Below are 16,791 nucleotides of genomic sequence, written 5' to 3'. Positions count from 1 at the left end.
CTGTTTATCACCTCTACCTAGATGAGGCTGTCTGAACTTAAACATGTTCTAGTAAAATCATACAGAGGGAATTCATAACTTCACATATGATAACACATGCATTTTACAATGATAATAATAACCTTAATGTTATTAGCTTTCATATGATGCCTCACAAGGTACGTGTGTAGGGTCACAACCATAGAATCATAGGACTGGAAGGGACCTCGAGAAGTCACCTAGGTCAGTCCTGCATTCACAGCAGGACTAAGTACTATCTAGACCTTCCCTGGTAGGATGTCTAAAATGATCTTAAAAATCTCCAGTGATGGAGATTCCACAACCTCCTTAGGCAATTTATTCCAGTGCTTAACCACCCTGACAGTTAGTAAGCATTATTTTTCCTCAAACATAGGATATCATTCATAAAATTACACTTGACATGTACAAGAAGCACTCAGCAGCTTCTTTCACTCCATATGACTAGTCTGTGATTTCAAAAATTTGTCAAGAAGCGTGTGAAATGATAGAAGAAATATTCATTCCCCCCATTTCTTGCTCTAACTTAGCCCCAAGTTGTATCTTCTTGGCCCTAACTATAGGGAAGAGTTAGGGTTATAAAATGTATATTCTTCCTATTAATATTGGGCAAAAAATACACACACAACTTCTAGACACTGACTCCCACTTCCACCTGCCCCTTCATTGAAGAAGCAAGATGGTCTGGTAGTTAAAGCTCCAGACTGGAACTCAGGAAATCTGGTCTGAATTTTCAGCTCCTTTGTAGACTAGCTGTGTGATTCTGAGCAAGCCACTTACACATCACGCTGTTCCTCAGTACACATCATCTGTAAAATGGGAGTGACAGTGTTTCTCTGATCAGCACCATAGAAAAGTGTTTTAATAAAGTACATGTGATGCACATTAAGGAATATTGGCTATGGAACTGTTAACATTCTGGTAACTACAAAGTACAAACCTGAGAAGCCAGCTGGCTCCCACTACTGCCCTTCCAATCCATGCAAAAAGAAGTATTGATTATTTGCCTTACTTCATCCTGGCCTAAACCAAAATGGATTTACTTTACTCCATCCTGTACAAGTGAGACCTATAATATGTTTAAAGTGTCTTTTATAGGCCACCTGGCAAACAACTTGCATGTGGACCATATATTTTTCTTTTGAGCATGAATAAAAAAATGTGAGGTAATAAAAAAGCAAGACCACCTAGTGCTATAAAGAGTTAACAGTTGGAACAACACTTATTCTATAATTACCACATGGTTTCAGACTTGAATGGCTGAAAATTAACTTTTTCAGTTCTAGAATCTCTTGGAAACAAGACATTGTGCACGCATGAGGTTAAACAAGTAACGTGTGTTCATCTTCTCTAACAATGGCATCATAGAAGACATGAACATATGTTTAAGAAGAAAATCTATAATCTGAGTGTTCCTGCTTTTTAAAAAAGAGTTAGAAAAGCTGTGTGTTTCTCTCAAAAGTTGTTCCAGGTGTCATTAGAAATGGCCAATCCTTATCTGAATTTGCAATTTATTGGTTTCTGCAGAAGTAGGGGTGGGGAAGTAGTCAGCCCAAAGGAAGAGTTATGAGTACTGCAGATGTGCTAATGCTACAGAATTTCAGGAATTCCAAATAAAGATGTCTCATGGCACCTACCTTTATGATTACTATTGATTTTGTGCAAAATATGGTGCAGCCAAGAATCCCCCAAATAGTCTTGTTTGGAAAATGTTTAGATTATGACAAAGATTTGATCAAATGTGTGAGGAATGTGCTTACCACTTATCTCCCTCCAGACCACAAGTCTGTAAGTGAAGAGAATGTTGTAGTACACTTTTTGCAGCTTGTAGCTGAGCCCTCAGACCTCCCCTAAGCTCCAAATAGTCAACTGCTCCCCCTGCACACACACATTCTGAGTCTCTCTACACACTCCCTACCACACTTATCTAAAGCATCAAATACACGCTTATTATTATTAAAGCCCTTCACAAATTAATAACTCCCTACTTATCTGCTCTTATGTCTTACAGTATCTCTTTTATTGTTGTATGCACTGTAGTTGTAGCCTTGTCTTGCCATTAAAGAGACCAGGTGAGTAAGGTAATATCTTTTATAAGAGCTCTGTGTGGCTTAAAAGCTTTTCTTTCACACCAACAGGAGTTGGTCCTATAAAAGATATTACCTCACCCCCCTTGTCTCTCTAATATTTCCTCCAGTCCATCAACTATGACAGCTTCCATCGCTCATTTGTCCACCTCTTCAACAAGTGCCTTTAATCCTTCTTCCATATTGACCCTTACTCATAGAATGCCCTCTCTGAGGTTGCCCACAAAGCCATCACACTGTCCTCTTTCAAATCCACACTAGACCCACATCTGCTATGATGCCTATAATAAATTGCTTGTTGGTTATGGCTAAGCAAGTGCACAGTACAAATTATGGAAAATATTAATATTCAGTGTTTGTTTTTAAAAATTGACTTGAAACTTGTTAATTGTGCACAAAGCTTGTCTATGTAAGATACATTCCTATAACTGTTCCTCTCATTCTCCCTCCCCTATCCCATTAGGTTGTTTTGTTACACCACTTATTGCTTTTTGTCTTTAAAATTAGACTTTAAGCTTGTTGCGGCAGGGCCTGTTTCACTCTGTATGTGTTCAACACTTAGCACAATGGGGCCTTGTTCCTGATTGGGGTCCCTGAGTGTGACTATAAAACAGGCAGATAAGAGGAACAGAATCATTTCAATTGCCTGTAGCAAAGGGTCCAGAGTGTAGTCAAATTCTTGACCCAGTCAACTCTGGATTTTATACAATGAAGCAGTGAGTACCATTAGACAATCCCTCACCCCCAAGTACTCTCTCGTAAACCACAGAAGCTAAAATGCAAACACTTGAATTACTGCAGTTCTAATAAGTGAAGGGAGAGAGATTTTGGGAGCTGATGGTAGTGGCAGTTCCAGGATAGCATCACCACAAAAGCTATTCCAGAGTTACATCAAGGAAGGCTGCCTAATAACTTATCTTGACTAACTGAGTGTAAGACAGTTTACATCACTATGGGCATGAGGACCAGTGCACAAACCACTGATTACATGTGTATAAGTACATAGATGCAACTGTTGTGTTTTTTTCCTTGTTATTTTCCTGTTCATGTTTTTCTCAATACTGCCACAAGATTCAGGTATTTTCACTCTAGGGATGCCCAACTCTGCTTGTCAGTTGAATATTTGCTTCAAGAATTCAGAGTGCCACAAAATGTTCTTTGAGCAAGATGGTGGTAGGTATAGAAGACTGGCTGACCATATTGGAACTAGCTGACCCAGCCCTTTGCGTTCATGGTATTATGCAACAGTGCATGGTATAAGCAACACATAGCGCTCAAAAATTTGCAAAGATGGCTGCTCTTGCACGTTTTGTTAAAATACAACAGTTTGTGATAATGAAGAACATTTTAAAACAACCCCACCCTATTGCCTTTAAACTCAGCTTTTGCTTTCACAATTTCTTTTTTCAGCAAAAGTCTACTCAAAATTCACACACACCCACTTTTAGAAATCATCAAAACCATTTCATGAAAGCCATTCACAAGAGGAAATACTGTACCATGAAAATATCAGGAAACAAATGCTAAATGTATGCACAGCATTACAAATGAATCACTTTGAAGCTCAGTGACACTTTAATTCCTTAGATATAAACAAGCTTGTTTTTCTTCAAAGACGCAAGGGGGACACATGCAAAAAAAAAAAAATTAAAAAAAACCAACAAAAAAGAAGCTTGAAAAAAATTTATTGAAGGCTATCATTTAATATCCCGAAAGCTTAGCCTTTTTATAACAAAGGTTTCAAGAGGGAAGTTCAATTCTCAGACATTTGTGACTACCAGCCCCTTTCTAATAATGCAGATATTTGGTGTTTGGAATCTATCCTATGTATAGGTCGACTTCATAGAAAAATAATTTCATTGCTAAATGTAAAGAGAGATATTTTGGCCCTAAATAATTGAAAAATATGAAGACGAGACATTTTAGTATTCTTAAAGCTGTTACTCTGTGTGTCCTTTTGACAACAACTTTTTCATATATAATCCTTTGGCAACGCTACACTATAGTAAAATTCATTTCTTGGCATGCAAAGCAATATGGCTTATAAATATAATATATAGAACACAAATTTCAGAATTCCCTGGTGACCAGCAGCTGATGCAGTGAAGAAGATCTTGACTTGTCCCATATTTATTTTGTACTTTCACTGGTATTCCCCCAAAAGGTCCCTGGAAAAACAAAAGGACATGCTGTAATTAGGACCACTTGCAGTATTCAGAAGATTAAACACATGTGGAAGACATTTTTCCTGGTTTAGATTTAACTGATATTAGTTCCACAAACCCTTCGATTATTGAAAGCACAATTGAAAGCACAATTATTTCTAAAAGTAAATCTCTTAAAAAGATTCTTACTGGATGTTGTTAAACAACATTTTTCACGTTGTACTAGATGCTAAATTTGCTAAATGCAAAAAAAAAAAAGAAGAAAATTCCAATAAAATGTGTATTTTCATAATTATTTTCAAGCTTTAATAATAAGAATTAGTATTTGTTGGCCTACATTCTCAAAAGTGACTAGTGATTTTGGATGTTTCCATTTTTGTATGAGATGCATGAAAGAGACCTAATTTTCATAGGGAAGGCACTCAGCATCTTTGGAAATCAAACACCTTACATATGTCTCAATTTGAGCAGTATTGTCTTTAAAGTGTTTTACAAACATCAATACATAATTCCTAAAATGCCCCGAGAACTGGGTTAGAAAATTTTATTTTCCCATTTTACAAACAGGAAAACTGAGGCAGGGGGCTTAAATTACCTGCCTTAGCCATAGATGTTTTTCATGTCATAGGAGGGATTAGAGCTCAGGAGTTCTTGGCTCCCACACCTGTGCTCAGACCACTCTTTTAGACTGTATTCATTTTCAAAAAATCTCTGATCTGTTTTAATGATATTTTGTGGTTATAATTGTTACGTACATGTCAGTTTCTTTTATCAATAATTTATTTTGGGCCAAATACTTGTCAAAGTCAAATCAATGGCAAAACTCCCATTAACTTAAATAGGAACAAGATTTGGCTCTTGATGCAAAACATAGACTATACTTGGAATGGTTTTGCTTATGGTATATGGCACAGTCTGTAGTCCAACATTTTTAATACGTGTATGGGTATAAATAAATAGTGACAGCTAAGTGAAAAATGAGCTGCCTTTCCTCAGTGTGATGCAAGTATATTAAAAATCTAAATATACCAAGATTTAAGATGATCAAAATTCAGTCACCTCTGGGTAACTTTTGTGTTAATCAGCCATTTTAAGAAGTCTTTGGCAGTCATCTCATCAAGGATTTTGTTGATATCACTGGTAAAAGTGCCATCTGCATGTCTTCTATCCAATTCTTCAACTGCATTAGCTTCTTCTGAGAAACTTTAAAGGGGAGAAATTGTCAAATAATATCTGTGCAGACCAGAATAAAAAAACCTCTTCAAGGGCCTCATCCTGCAGTCTTTACACACTCAAAGCTCCCACTGATTTCAAGAGACGCAAGACTAGCCCAGTATTAGAATGTTCTATGTTAAAAGAACATTTGGAGCACTCTCAGTAAGAGAAGACATTTGGATGTCTTCCTTTCCCAGTTAGGGCACTGTTTCTCAAAGATTTTTTAAGTGAGCCTTAATTCCTCAATTATAATTAAAAAAAATAAAAAGCCAGAAACATCAGACCTAATACATCAAACTGCAGTTTCCTAAACCAATGTTACTCGCAGCTGAGATTAAAACACAATCAAATCCACTGTAAACATAATAAATTTTACTGCTTAAGAATGATGTATTATTACATTGTAGCCAACTGTTTCAAGCAGCTGATTAATAGTTTTATTGGATTTATGAAGTCCTAGCTTGCTTTATAATTCCTGAAGTGTTTAGTGCATGACTATTTACCCTTTTAGCAAAATCAGTTGGAAGCTTTGTGAATTAACATCTGCCAGTTATAGTGTTTTCCTAAATTGTGTGTGTTGTATGCTGTATACAGACATATGGGGCCAGGGGCGCTGGAACAATTTTTATAGTGAGATGCTGAGAACCATTAAACTGTTCTTTAAACCCTGTATATAATGGAAACCACTTCAAGCCAGGGGGTGTGGCAGAGCCCCCGGCACCCCTAATTCCATCACCTATGTATGAGGCCAGATCCTGGATTCTCTTTGTGCCCCTGGATATCCATTCTAACAGGACAGCCAGAGATTCACCTGACAGACACCTTTACCCCATTTGCTCCCTCCCACCAGGCAAAGGGGATTCTTTAATTGACAGGGGTCAAGGGGTTGGAGCTGGAGCACACTGTGCTCTGGTGACCTCTGGCAGGCAGAATAGTACCCTAGGGGAGCCCTCTAACTTGCATAATTTACAATGGCCATTAGGTCATTCTGTGGGATCCCAGAGATTAGTTTGATCTTGAATAAGCCAAGGATCAAGTTTTCAGAAAGGTGATTTACACTTACCCCACTTTCCCACCCAGGACTCTGGGCTGAACACAGCTCAACAAGACCTGAGAACTTGGCCCCTAATTTTTACCTCCATTATCTACAGACACACAGGTACCTTTCTGCTGCCCCTGAATGCTATTCATTACCCATGACAACAAGACTACTGGAAATCAGAATGTCAATATCAGAACTTGACACCATTCTCTTTTCAATAGCTGATCTCACTCTTTAATGCTATCCTTTCGGGGACAGCCAGTCCTTCCAGGAATACTCTATCTGTTGGCTCTTCCTAGACTCCAACACACAATCTTGTCTTAGAGATATTTTATTATTATTGATATTATTATTATTTTGTATATAGTGCCAGAGACATACACGGTGCTTTACAGCTGGTAAAATGTATTTTTTCAAAGAACAGAGGGTGAAATGAAATCCCTGCCCTTAAGAGCTTACAGTCTAAAGGCCCAAATAAGTACAGAACGGATAACAGATGAGAACGCTGTAGTTGCTAAGCCATGAAGAGCAGGGGGGATTTGAAATAGGAAGAGACCGAGGATGCATGGAAACGATTAAATGGGAGGCTGTTCTAAGTGTAAGGTTATAATGAAAGAAGGTATAAAGTCAGGAATGAGAGGAGTGCGTAAGCAGGAAAGAGTGAAGCTTGTGATAGGTGTATGGAGTAAGAGGATGTAGGAGCAAAGACGTCAGAAGTGTAGGTCGGCGCAGAGCTCTGCAAGGGCACTTTGAGGACAAGGAGACAAATCTTGAACTTACTGCAGTAAAGAGATCTCAGAAAGGGAAAAGTGTCAGGGGGATTCTGGAGGAAAGACTGGTTCAGATTTAGACATGTTGACCTTGAATCTAACTTGACCTTTTACAGTGTAACAACACATTAAACTTGTCAACATCTTCATTTTAATCTGTAGTAAGACTGAATCATTTAAAATGATCATCTCACACTCACAAAGTATCTTAAGATACAAAGAAAAATATGAAATACAGCAAGAATAAAACAAAAATACATTATGGTTCCATTAGGCTTGATTTCTAACCAGAAAAGCCAAACAACATTTAATGATAGGAACGGAGGGATTCTTACTCTCTTCTTCCTCGTCCGTTCACTAACCAAGCAATGAACTCTTTGGCAGCTTGACCTTCCAAATAAGAGGTGATGTCACTGGTGTAGGTGCCCTCGGCATGCCTCTCAAATTCAGCATGACGCCTCGAGAGTCCATTGCTGAAAGAAAAGCAGTTCTCTTATGATCAGGACCATGTTATCACTTCATCTGTTTGTGCCCTTTGCTTGCTTCTGTTGACTTCTATTTCCTGTCAGACCAGCAGTTCTCATTAGCAGGAAATTTCCCCCAAAATTAGCCTTCATATTTTCACTGTAGGTCTTAGTTACACCCCCTGGCACCACTCTAAATAATTCCATCATATCCCCCTTTTGTCTCTTAGCCAAACTGTACAGATTTAACTCCTTTTGCCTTCATTTCCTCCAGCCATTGAGCATTTTTGGTTACTCTTCTCTGAAAAACCTCCAGTTTTTCAATATCCATTTCTTCATATGGTTTCCAGAACTATTTCAGGTGTGCTCACATCTAGGGTGTGTAGAAATGAACTGTTTCCTCCCTCTCCCTTGACACACTGCCTTTACATATTCAGAATAAAATTGATCATTTTCTGAAGCCAAATTGCACTGCAAAATGTCATCTAATTTGTGCTCACTATAACTGCTCAGATCGTCCATTCCCTGACTTCTGGCAGAGAAGACAAGTTTTGGAGCATTTTTCTCCAGATGTATTAGTTAACATTTATTTTTAGAATTTGTTATTTTCTGCCCATGTTTCAAATTTCTCTAGGGTCCCTTGCATTATTTTTCCATCTGCTTGGGAGTTTGACATTCCTCCCAATTAGTACCATCTGCACTTTTCAATTACATGCCATCTATTCCCCCTTCTACAATGAACAAATTACATAAAAATGGCCCTAACACTGATCCCTGTGCTACTCAGTTAAAATTTCTTGTTGCCTCATCATATCATTCCTCTTTCATTGGTCCTGTGTCCAGTATTGTCCCCCCAACTCCATATTTCTTAAGATTCCCATGTCTTCTCTCACACTTGCGGGATTTTAATACTTATTCCTTTGTACCTTACTCATTAGATTTCTTTATTCCCTAAAATTTTCTTTCCTAAAATCTAATACTCTCGTATTGCTACATTCTCAAAGTCATTCCTGAATTCAGTTAGCTCACAGCCACTGGTCCCAACTTCTCTATCATAATGAAAGTCTTAATCATTTCCTCCCTTATTGTAAAAATTAGACCCAGAATGCCTTCTTCTATGGCTGGAGTATCTAATTCCTGCATTATAATTATGAAGGTGTAAGGAATTGTCTATAGTGTTGGCTGTTTCCTACCCAACAGAAATCTTAATTGTTTGAATTCCTTCTGAGTAACATATCCAGCATTTTATAGTACCTTGAGAGCTGGTCCAGGAATTTTTCATTCTCTCTCTCCTCCAGTGCCGGTTGTCTGTAGCAAAGGCCCAGAGTCATTAGATCTCTGATATTATATTAGTACATTGCATTGTATGCATAATATGCATTATCTCATAAAATGCTATTGAACATTCTTTAAATATCATTGTAAAAATCTGTGAATGCTAAACTACACAGGTGAGTGCTTTCAGGGGCTGTGAATGTAATTGAATACAGGCTCTTGAAACTCGTCATTCCATACTTCTGTTTTTAAGGACCACCTTAGCACAGGAAGTTAAAATGTTAGCAGCACTAACTAAAGCCAGAAGGGACCATTTGATCCCCCTTGTATATCATAGGCCATAGAATTTCATCCAGTTGCTTCTATGCTGAGCCCAGAAACTTGTATTTGACCAAAACATATCTTCCAAAAAGGCACGCACTGCCAGTATTTCTGTGGCACAATCAAGGTATCTAGAGGCCAACAAAGCTTAATCCTTGATAAGTATTCTATAAGGAGACCACAGGATCAGAGTAGCTAAATATGGAAAAGACCTATTAGGTCACTGAGTCCATCTTCCTGCAAGAGTTTCCTTACAGATGACAAATCAGATAACTGCCAAAAGACTGATGACTATTTTCAACCAATCACTTCTGCTATTTCAAAAAAGGTTGAACTAGTATATAACAATGATCTTCCACAGTTGGCTCATTTTTTGCTAACATATCAATGCTATGTTTCAATTATCCTTAAGGTCGTCATCTTTGATTTTTATGCTATGCATTTAAAAGGAAAATGGATCATGTTCTGTGAGGGGAAGCTGAATAGTGAACTGATTCCTGACATGCACTAGATTTTGTATAAGCAGCAAAGAGTCCTGTGGCATCTTATAGACTAATAGACGTATTGGAGCACGAGCTTTCATGGGTGAATGCCCACTTCGTCAGATGCATGCACTAGATTATGGATGTGCATGCAGATTTAGAATGATTTTCCCAATATACTTACCCGCTTCTTTTAGTGCTCATTAACCATTGCACAAAATCCTGAGCTCGTCTAGTGTCCAAGTACTTGCTGTAATCACTGGTGAATGTGCCTTGTGAATGACGTTTTACTTCATTCAGCTGTCTAGATTCATCTAATGGTTCAGTCTGGGAAGCTTTGAATGATCTGTGAATAGTTTGTAATGCATTAATCAGCATTGATGATAGCACTTTGTACAGGTGCTATACCTGCATTGACTTCTTTTTTTAAAAAAATTCTATCTTCCAACAGAATAAGAACAAGGAAAAGAAACAAAAATTACTTGCTACTGATATGATTGTTAGCTGGCTGACAGAGTCAATCAGTATACCGGCCTGGTAACTGTATAACTAAGAGTCTATTAGTACAACAATAAAAGAGTACTGTTAGAAACAGCAAACAACTGGTGTGCTGCATGTTGCAATATAGATATCCTTCTCTGATCCATAGATGAATTAAATATACTGTAATATTATAAGAAACTTTTCCTCAAGTCAAAGATTTTGCATCAAGTTGCGGGAAAAGTACAGGGGAGTATGTTTGTATTATTTTGAGACATTTGATTTGTAGTGTTTACCTGGATTTCTCTTCTGTGTCTTGAAGAGGATTTTGCCAGCTGCCTTGAATGATCATTAAAAGCAATCCAGCCACAAAATAAATGCTTTTCATTTTCATTGCCTGTCAGAACACAGATGGTGGAGGGGAGGAATAAATATAGTCCTCTTTACATACTTTGGAGTCATCATACAGACAGGGAAACCCACTTGTATAGAATGGAATGAAACTCCATGTATATGAGTGGAGAACGAAAATCCTACATAGTTTCAATATATTGCAATTTTCATACTATAACACCAGGTGGTTTTTAATTTTCTGAATTTACTGACTAAAGAAATAAAAGCAGAATCCCATCACAGTGTGCAGTGTCACATCCAGCCACTCTTCTTGCTCTAACTGAGCATTTTTGATTCATTCCCTCACTTCTAGATCCTTGTGTTTTGTATGTTTTTTGTTTTTATCATTTAAAGCAATGAACACCTGTAGGATTTGGCTCCTTGGGTAAAATAGGCAAATTTCAATTCAGAGTATGACTTTTACAAAAAATAAATACATTTATGGTTAGAAATTTCTGATACAGAAGGTATATCAAATTCTGTTGTGTTTATGGTGCTTTTGATACAATGCTATAACTAGTACAGTCTTCGGTTTTCCATTTTAGTCCATCATTAGGTTTATACCTTGCTTCAGCCATGAAGGGCTGATCCCGATATGCTGCTAGGTGTAATGCATTTTGCTGTGGGTAGTTCCATTGATTATATACAATTAATAATAAAGGACTAGATTGTGATCTCTATCTTACTCCCTGTGTGGTCTCATGAGTAAGATTACTCATTGTGAGTAAGAGTATCACTCTGTGTGTGTGTGTGTGTGTGTGTGTGTGTGTGTATATATGTTTTGGTGGTTCAGAACTATATTGTGAATCTCTTATTCAGACTGATGAACACTTTCTCTCACAAGTACTGTAGTCTCATTGTCTTCAATTATATATTTCAGTGAGCAATCACCAGTGTGAGTGAGGTGTTTACCATCTGTTCTTTAGTATGTAAATGTTAAACATTATCATTACTCAATGTACTATCATTAGTTTGATTTAGCTTACGAACCCAATATTAGAGATGAACAAATAATTGACTTTTTTGGTTTGCTGGCAGAACTGGAGAAAAAAAATGACTAAGGTTGAATGAACCATTTTATTCAATTTTTCATTTAATTTTGTTACATTTTTGGGTGCTTTTTAACCTTAATTATTTTAAATAAACCTAGCTAAATTTAGAATGAAATGTTATTTTGGAATGAAAAGTTAAATATTTCATTTTGAAACTGTCAAACATTTTGACTATTCTCCAAATTCGACTCAAATTAACAGTTTTGACTGCCTTGATACTGAATTTTTAATAGAATAAAATATTTGACCAAAATAATATTGATCAACTCTACTCAATACTGAAAATACTTACTGCTGGGCGTAGCCGCTATTACTGCAAATAACCCTGTTGACTTCAGTCAGGCCACTCACACAAGTTAGCACATCAGTGAGCAGCAGTAGATATTTGCCTGGTCTGGTTCATAGACTAAAGTGATTTGTAATGAAAAAATCTATGAAATTGAAGCAAAAATATTATAAAGCAGCAAGTAGATTTTAAACTACTTGCTTTGGGTCAGTTCTTAACTTTATGAAATGATTGGTTAATAAAATTAATTAATATACATTTTGGACTCATGCTTTTGGCTATTAAAAATAAAGTAAACAAACCAAGATATTTAGCTCAAAAATTAGCTAATCTTCATAATTCATGCTTTAAAATCAGCATGGATGACAATGTTAATTCACTATAAAGAAACTGAAATTGTAATAAGTTCACAGAAATTGAATGTCACTGGAAGTGTTTCATCATGCTTTTGAACTGATACTCTGTGTGCCTGAAAGAGCCACTCCCCCGTCCATGAAAATGTTCCAGAGAAGTTTATACTACAGTCTGAAAAACAAAGGGAGATAGGAAAATTGAGCCAACTGAAATAAAATGTTAAAGGGCTAACTAAATCCCTGCAGGCCAATAAAAAACCCCCCTAAATTTAACCTTCCACACCATTTGTAATCCTCCCCATTGGTCCAGATTTCAGAATAAGGGACCCTTGTACACATCTAGAGCTAAATTCTGCACGGGTTTATACCACCATAAAATCCCAGTGATATTGTTTATTTGAATTCAGTGAGCCGCACAGAGTGTCAGTCAGAGCAGAAATGGACCCATTCTATACTGCATTACTTTGGCACCATGGCCTGAAGTAAGAACTGATCAGAAGCCTTGTTCAGGTTTATGCTATGACACATTTCAGAGCAGGTTTTCAGATACAACTGAGCATGACAACTTGTATCTTCCATGAATTATAAGATAACACACAACTGGACATGAAACGTAACAGAGTAGAAGACTCAGTGGACGCCAAATGCCCAATAATTTGGCTAAAATCTATGAGTGGAAAATATAATAAGCCAAGTACTAGGCAACTGATGGATAGCAATCACTTACCAGTAAGCACTGAATAAGGCTCATTGTTTATTGTACATAAGTATTCAGATCATCATATTAAGGTTTTCTTACCCAGAGCTAAATACATATAACTTAGATGCAGAGCAATGATGCCAGAGAGGAAGTACATAGAAAGTCTGCATACCGAAGTATGTACTGAACACTCAGTGCAGGATATAGAAACCAAACAATCATGAAACTGGATTTCTAAATAGCTAGGGGCAGATCCACGACTGGTGCAAATTATCACAACTCAATTGACTTTCAGGGAGCTATGACAACTTACACCATCTTAGGATCTGCCCCCTGGTATTAACTACTTGTGTGCTGTGCCTGAGCAGAGCTGGAATGTCTGGCAGCAGTCCCTTAGTGCTGCTGTGACTAGGTAAGGCCCTATTTTCAATGGAATGTCACTGACTAATAGCAGTACAATACTGCTGTGTTGCAACATAAGGCAATACAGTTAAGTGGCGTTTTAGTCAGAGCTAGAAAAATGAATTGAAGAATATAAGATTTTCCATATTGGATCAGACCTTTGAGCCATGAAATCCATTATCCTATCTCCAGCAGTGGTCAATACCAAATACACCAAAGGCAAGTGCCTTCATAACTGTAGCTGGCTGATCATGGAATGGTATACATAAAGAGGGATTCCTTTCTGACCTCTGTAGTGATTAGTTTATGTCCTGAAAGCATAAGGTTTGATTACTCTATTTCAACATACCGTGCATATTGTACCTAGAAGTGTCATATTGGTCCTAAAACTATTAAAATCCAGCTACAATATTTAACACTCTGTCCACTTGGAGTTGTACTTCAGTGGTACAACACTGACATCCAATGTTGATCCTAAAGAATACATCAGTTTCACATTTCACGTGTTTAAAGACTACAGGAGAAATCCTGACATCTATTTGCATTTCTCAGTCAAAAGTTTCTAGAACAGACAGGATTTGGCATGAAATAGTTTGATTATTAAATAGTGTTTATGTTGAATATCCTCAATAAAAAAAAGTTGATCTTCAGTAAATAATTTAGAAATATAAAGAGCGTGATTCAAAGTCTACTGAAATCTGTGGAAAGACTCTCGTTGATTTCAGTGATTTTTTGGGACAGATCCTTAAGCTCTGCAAGACCTTAAGTAATCCTGCAAAACTTACACAAAGTGCTTAATGTTATGTACGAGAGCACTCCCATTTACTTTGATATGAAGTACTGGAATGGGTTACCTAGGGAGGTGGTAGAATCTCCATCTTTAGAGATATTTAAGATCCGGCTAGACCGCACCCTGGCTGGGATTATTTAGGGAAAGTGGTCCTGCCTTTAGCAGGGGGTTGGACTAGATGACCTCATGAGGTCCCTTCCAACCTTTTGATTCTATGATTCTATGATTTTGGCATATGTTTAAATTTAAGTAAGTGCTTGAGTTCTTTCTAAATAAGTATGTTTTCCAGAATCAAGACCTTAGGCTGTATCAGCAAGTAGCATTTGGTGAGATTAGTAAAAAAGGAAGAGATTACTAAAGTATTTGCAAGATTTGAAAAAATCTTGAAGTTAGAGGGACCTGCCTTTTAGCCAGCCAGATATTTTGAAAACTGCTGCACTTTCATTAAATATTTGTCAAATGTTTTATCTTAAAATTTAAGATGCATTTTTGTACATTTATTCTTCAATATTTAGCATTGGTAATCATGGTCAGTAATAGTTATTCATTTTCTATAAGTCAAAGACAAAAGTAGTAACTAGAAATGTGTTCTTATACTATTCCTACTTCATTCTAGAAAACACAAAAGTGTGCCCCATAGAGAGAGAGGAATTATTAACAAAAGAATATTTGTTCCGATTTATTACCTATAATTATTAATTGAAATCCAGATAAAACTATTTCCATAGCAAGTGGAACCTGACTCTTGAATCTGTTTGAGAGGTTTAGATTTTTTGTAGAAACAGCTACAAAAACTTGGGGTCTCAAGTCAAACAGAACTAAATTTCAAATAGAAAATTATCTGTTTTTTTTAGTTGGCTAATGAATTCATTTCTAATTCCTCTTCAATTAGAAATTAGAAAGTACAGTTCAAATCCTTCCTTTCCTGCAATTTCAGAATGTATTAGCTAAACTGAAGTTGTTACAGTGAGACACATAAAAATTAAATCTGCTGAATGGATGTTCTTAACCAGGAACCCAGCCACCAGAGAGACTGTCAATAATATGTATTTATCAAATCTTGATCAAAATGTTTAATGCTGAAAACAGTTATGGACTCATATAGCATTTACTTTGCATTTGGAATTACAGAGGAATATTTTTTCTTGATAACCTGGATTTTCACTAGTCTTCTGAACATATTTTACTACAGATTTCTTTAGTGTACCGTGTGGAAGCTGTACTTGGATATATTGCAACAAAGTTTTCACAAAGAATCCTGCTAAAAGCCCAATTCATTCCAACGATCAGTTGAATTACATCATGGCTGAATAATGAGAAATATTTTCATTTGAATATTAAAATGTGCATAAGAATAGATTTCTGGAGCTATGATACTGTTGAAGATAGTACAGGTTATTAATTATGAATCTACTATCTCTTTAATGTATATGTAATTTACTGTTCATTTATAACACTACACTGTAAAATGCATTTATGGAAAAGTTCTATAGAATGTAATTGATACCTTTCTAGAAGTTTTTTGCACCATCCTACAGTATTCCACAACTGGGATATAATTCCATATTAAACTCTGTAGGCTGGTTCAAAATAACCAACAGGAAGATTATACTTTTCTATTAAATGATATTTAATTTTCCTATATGGCATATTATCGTGTAATATACATAAAATAAATGAAAACCACATACTTCCAATGGAGTTAGACCAGTGCAAAACTGTTGTAATGGAGCGGCAAATCTGCCTTGAGATATTTTCAAGTAATGTTCATAGAAACCTATTTAATTTCTCTACCTTCCTGCTAGTTTCATCCCTATTAATTTCTATAGGACTTTTAGGATGTTTCTAGAAAGGATGACGATTTTTAAAGTCAAAATGGTTCAGTGTCTGTGAAGGACACATGTCTAGTAAGTTGTATTTGAAAATGGGAGTGTAAGACAAACAACAAAAATCAATATTTATGTATAAGTGTCTAACATTTAAATTCTTACTATAATGCATTTTTTCCATGATTCCATGTTTAATCATCCTGCTTTCTATCATTTCTGTCAGCCTTAGAAGTTGATTTTGCATCTTTGGATCATTCTCTCTTAAAATTAGTTGCCTTCCATTAAATAAACTAAAACTGATTAAAATTTAACTATATACACTACTTATTCATTCCAAATATAAAAAGATAATTAATAATAATAATATAAATACATAATAAAATAAAAACGTAAAAAGCACCATGTTGAGAGATCCTGTATTTGCTTTACAAACCTTGGACAGAACAATTGCACTCAGCCCATTGAACAAATCTTATAGGTAGCTAGCATGAATCTTACCTTCTGATACTTTGAAATGATGCACAGCGATTGGGGAAAGAGTAGCTACTCTTCCAGAACTTTGGGAAGCCTTCAGGATCCTGAGATCTGCCTAGCTGCCTCTGTGGCTCAGCCTTATATATACTGTTCATCTCTAGTAAGCATTATGAGAGTGCATCATTGCTGACAG

The 16,791-nt window shown here is 36.4% G+C and overlaps 1 protein-coding gene across 1 annotated transcript; it reads right to left on the bottom strand.

The window, feature by feature from the left end:
* Positions 1-3,848: 3,848 nt before the first annotated feature.
* Positions 3,849-10,838, bottom strand: GCG (glucagon). The gene is made up of 6 exons (XM_032803551.2): positions 10,616-10,838; positions 10,024-10,185; positions 9,016-9,069; positions 7,633-7,770; positions 5,330-5,473; positions 3,849-4,273 (listed from the first exon to the last, which is right to left on the bottom strand). The coding sequence occupies exons 1-6, from the start codon at positions 10,711-10,713 to the stop codon at positions 4,249-4,251; spliced, it is 621 nt and encodes a 206-aa protein (XP_032659442.1). The 5' UTR covers positions 10,714-10,838; the 3' UTR covers positions 3,849-4,248.
* Positions 10,839-16,791: the final 5,953 nt, after the last annotated feature.

This window comes from Chelonoidis abingdonii, chromosome 10 (assembly GCF_003597395.2).
Source record: "Chelonoidis abingdonii isolate Lonesome George chromosome 10, CheloAbing_2.0, whole genome shotgun sequence".
Lineage (NCBI taxonomy): Eukaryota > Metazoa > Chordata > Testudines > Testudinidae > Chelonoidis > Chelonoidis abingdonii.
The sequence above is the reverse complement of the archived record's forward strand: the minus strand, read 5'-3'. Positions and strand labels throughout refer to the sequence as shown.

Bases quoted from the DNA above. Each gene is read 5' to 3' on its own strand.
- GCG (XM_032803551.2), bottom strand. From the start codon at position 10,713: ATGAAAATGAAAAGCATTTATTTTGTGGCTGGATTGCTTTTAATGATC. The intron at 10,186-10,615 runs GTAAACACTACA...AACTATTCACAG, and splicing joins GACACAGAAGAGAAATCCAG to ATCATTCAAAGCTTCCCAGA. The intron at 9,070-10,023 runs GTAAGTATATTG...CCTTTGCTACAG, and splicing joins ATGAGCACTAAAAGAAGCGG to ACAACCGGCACTGGAGGAGA.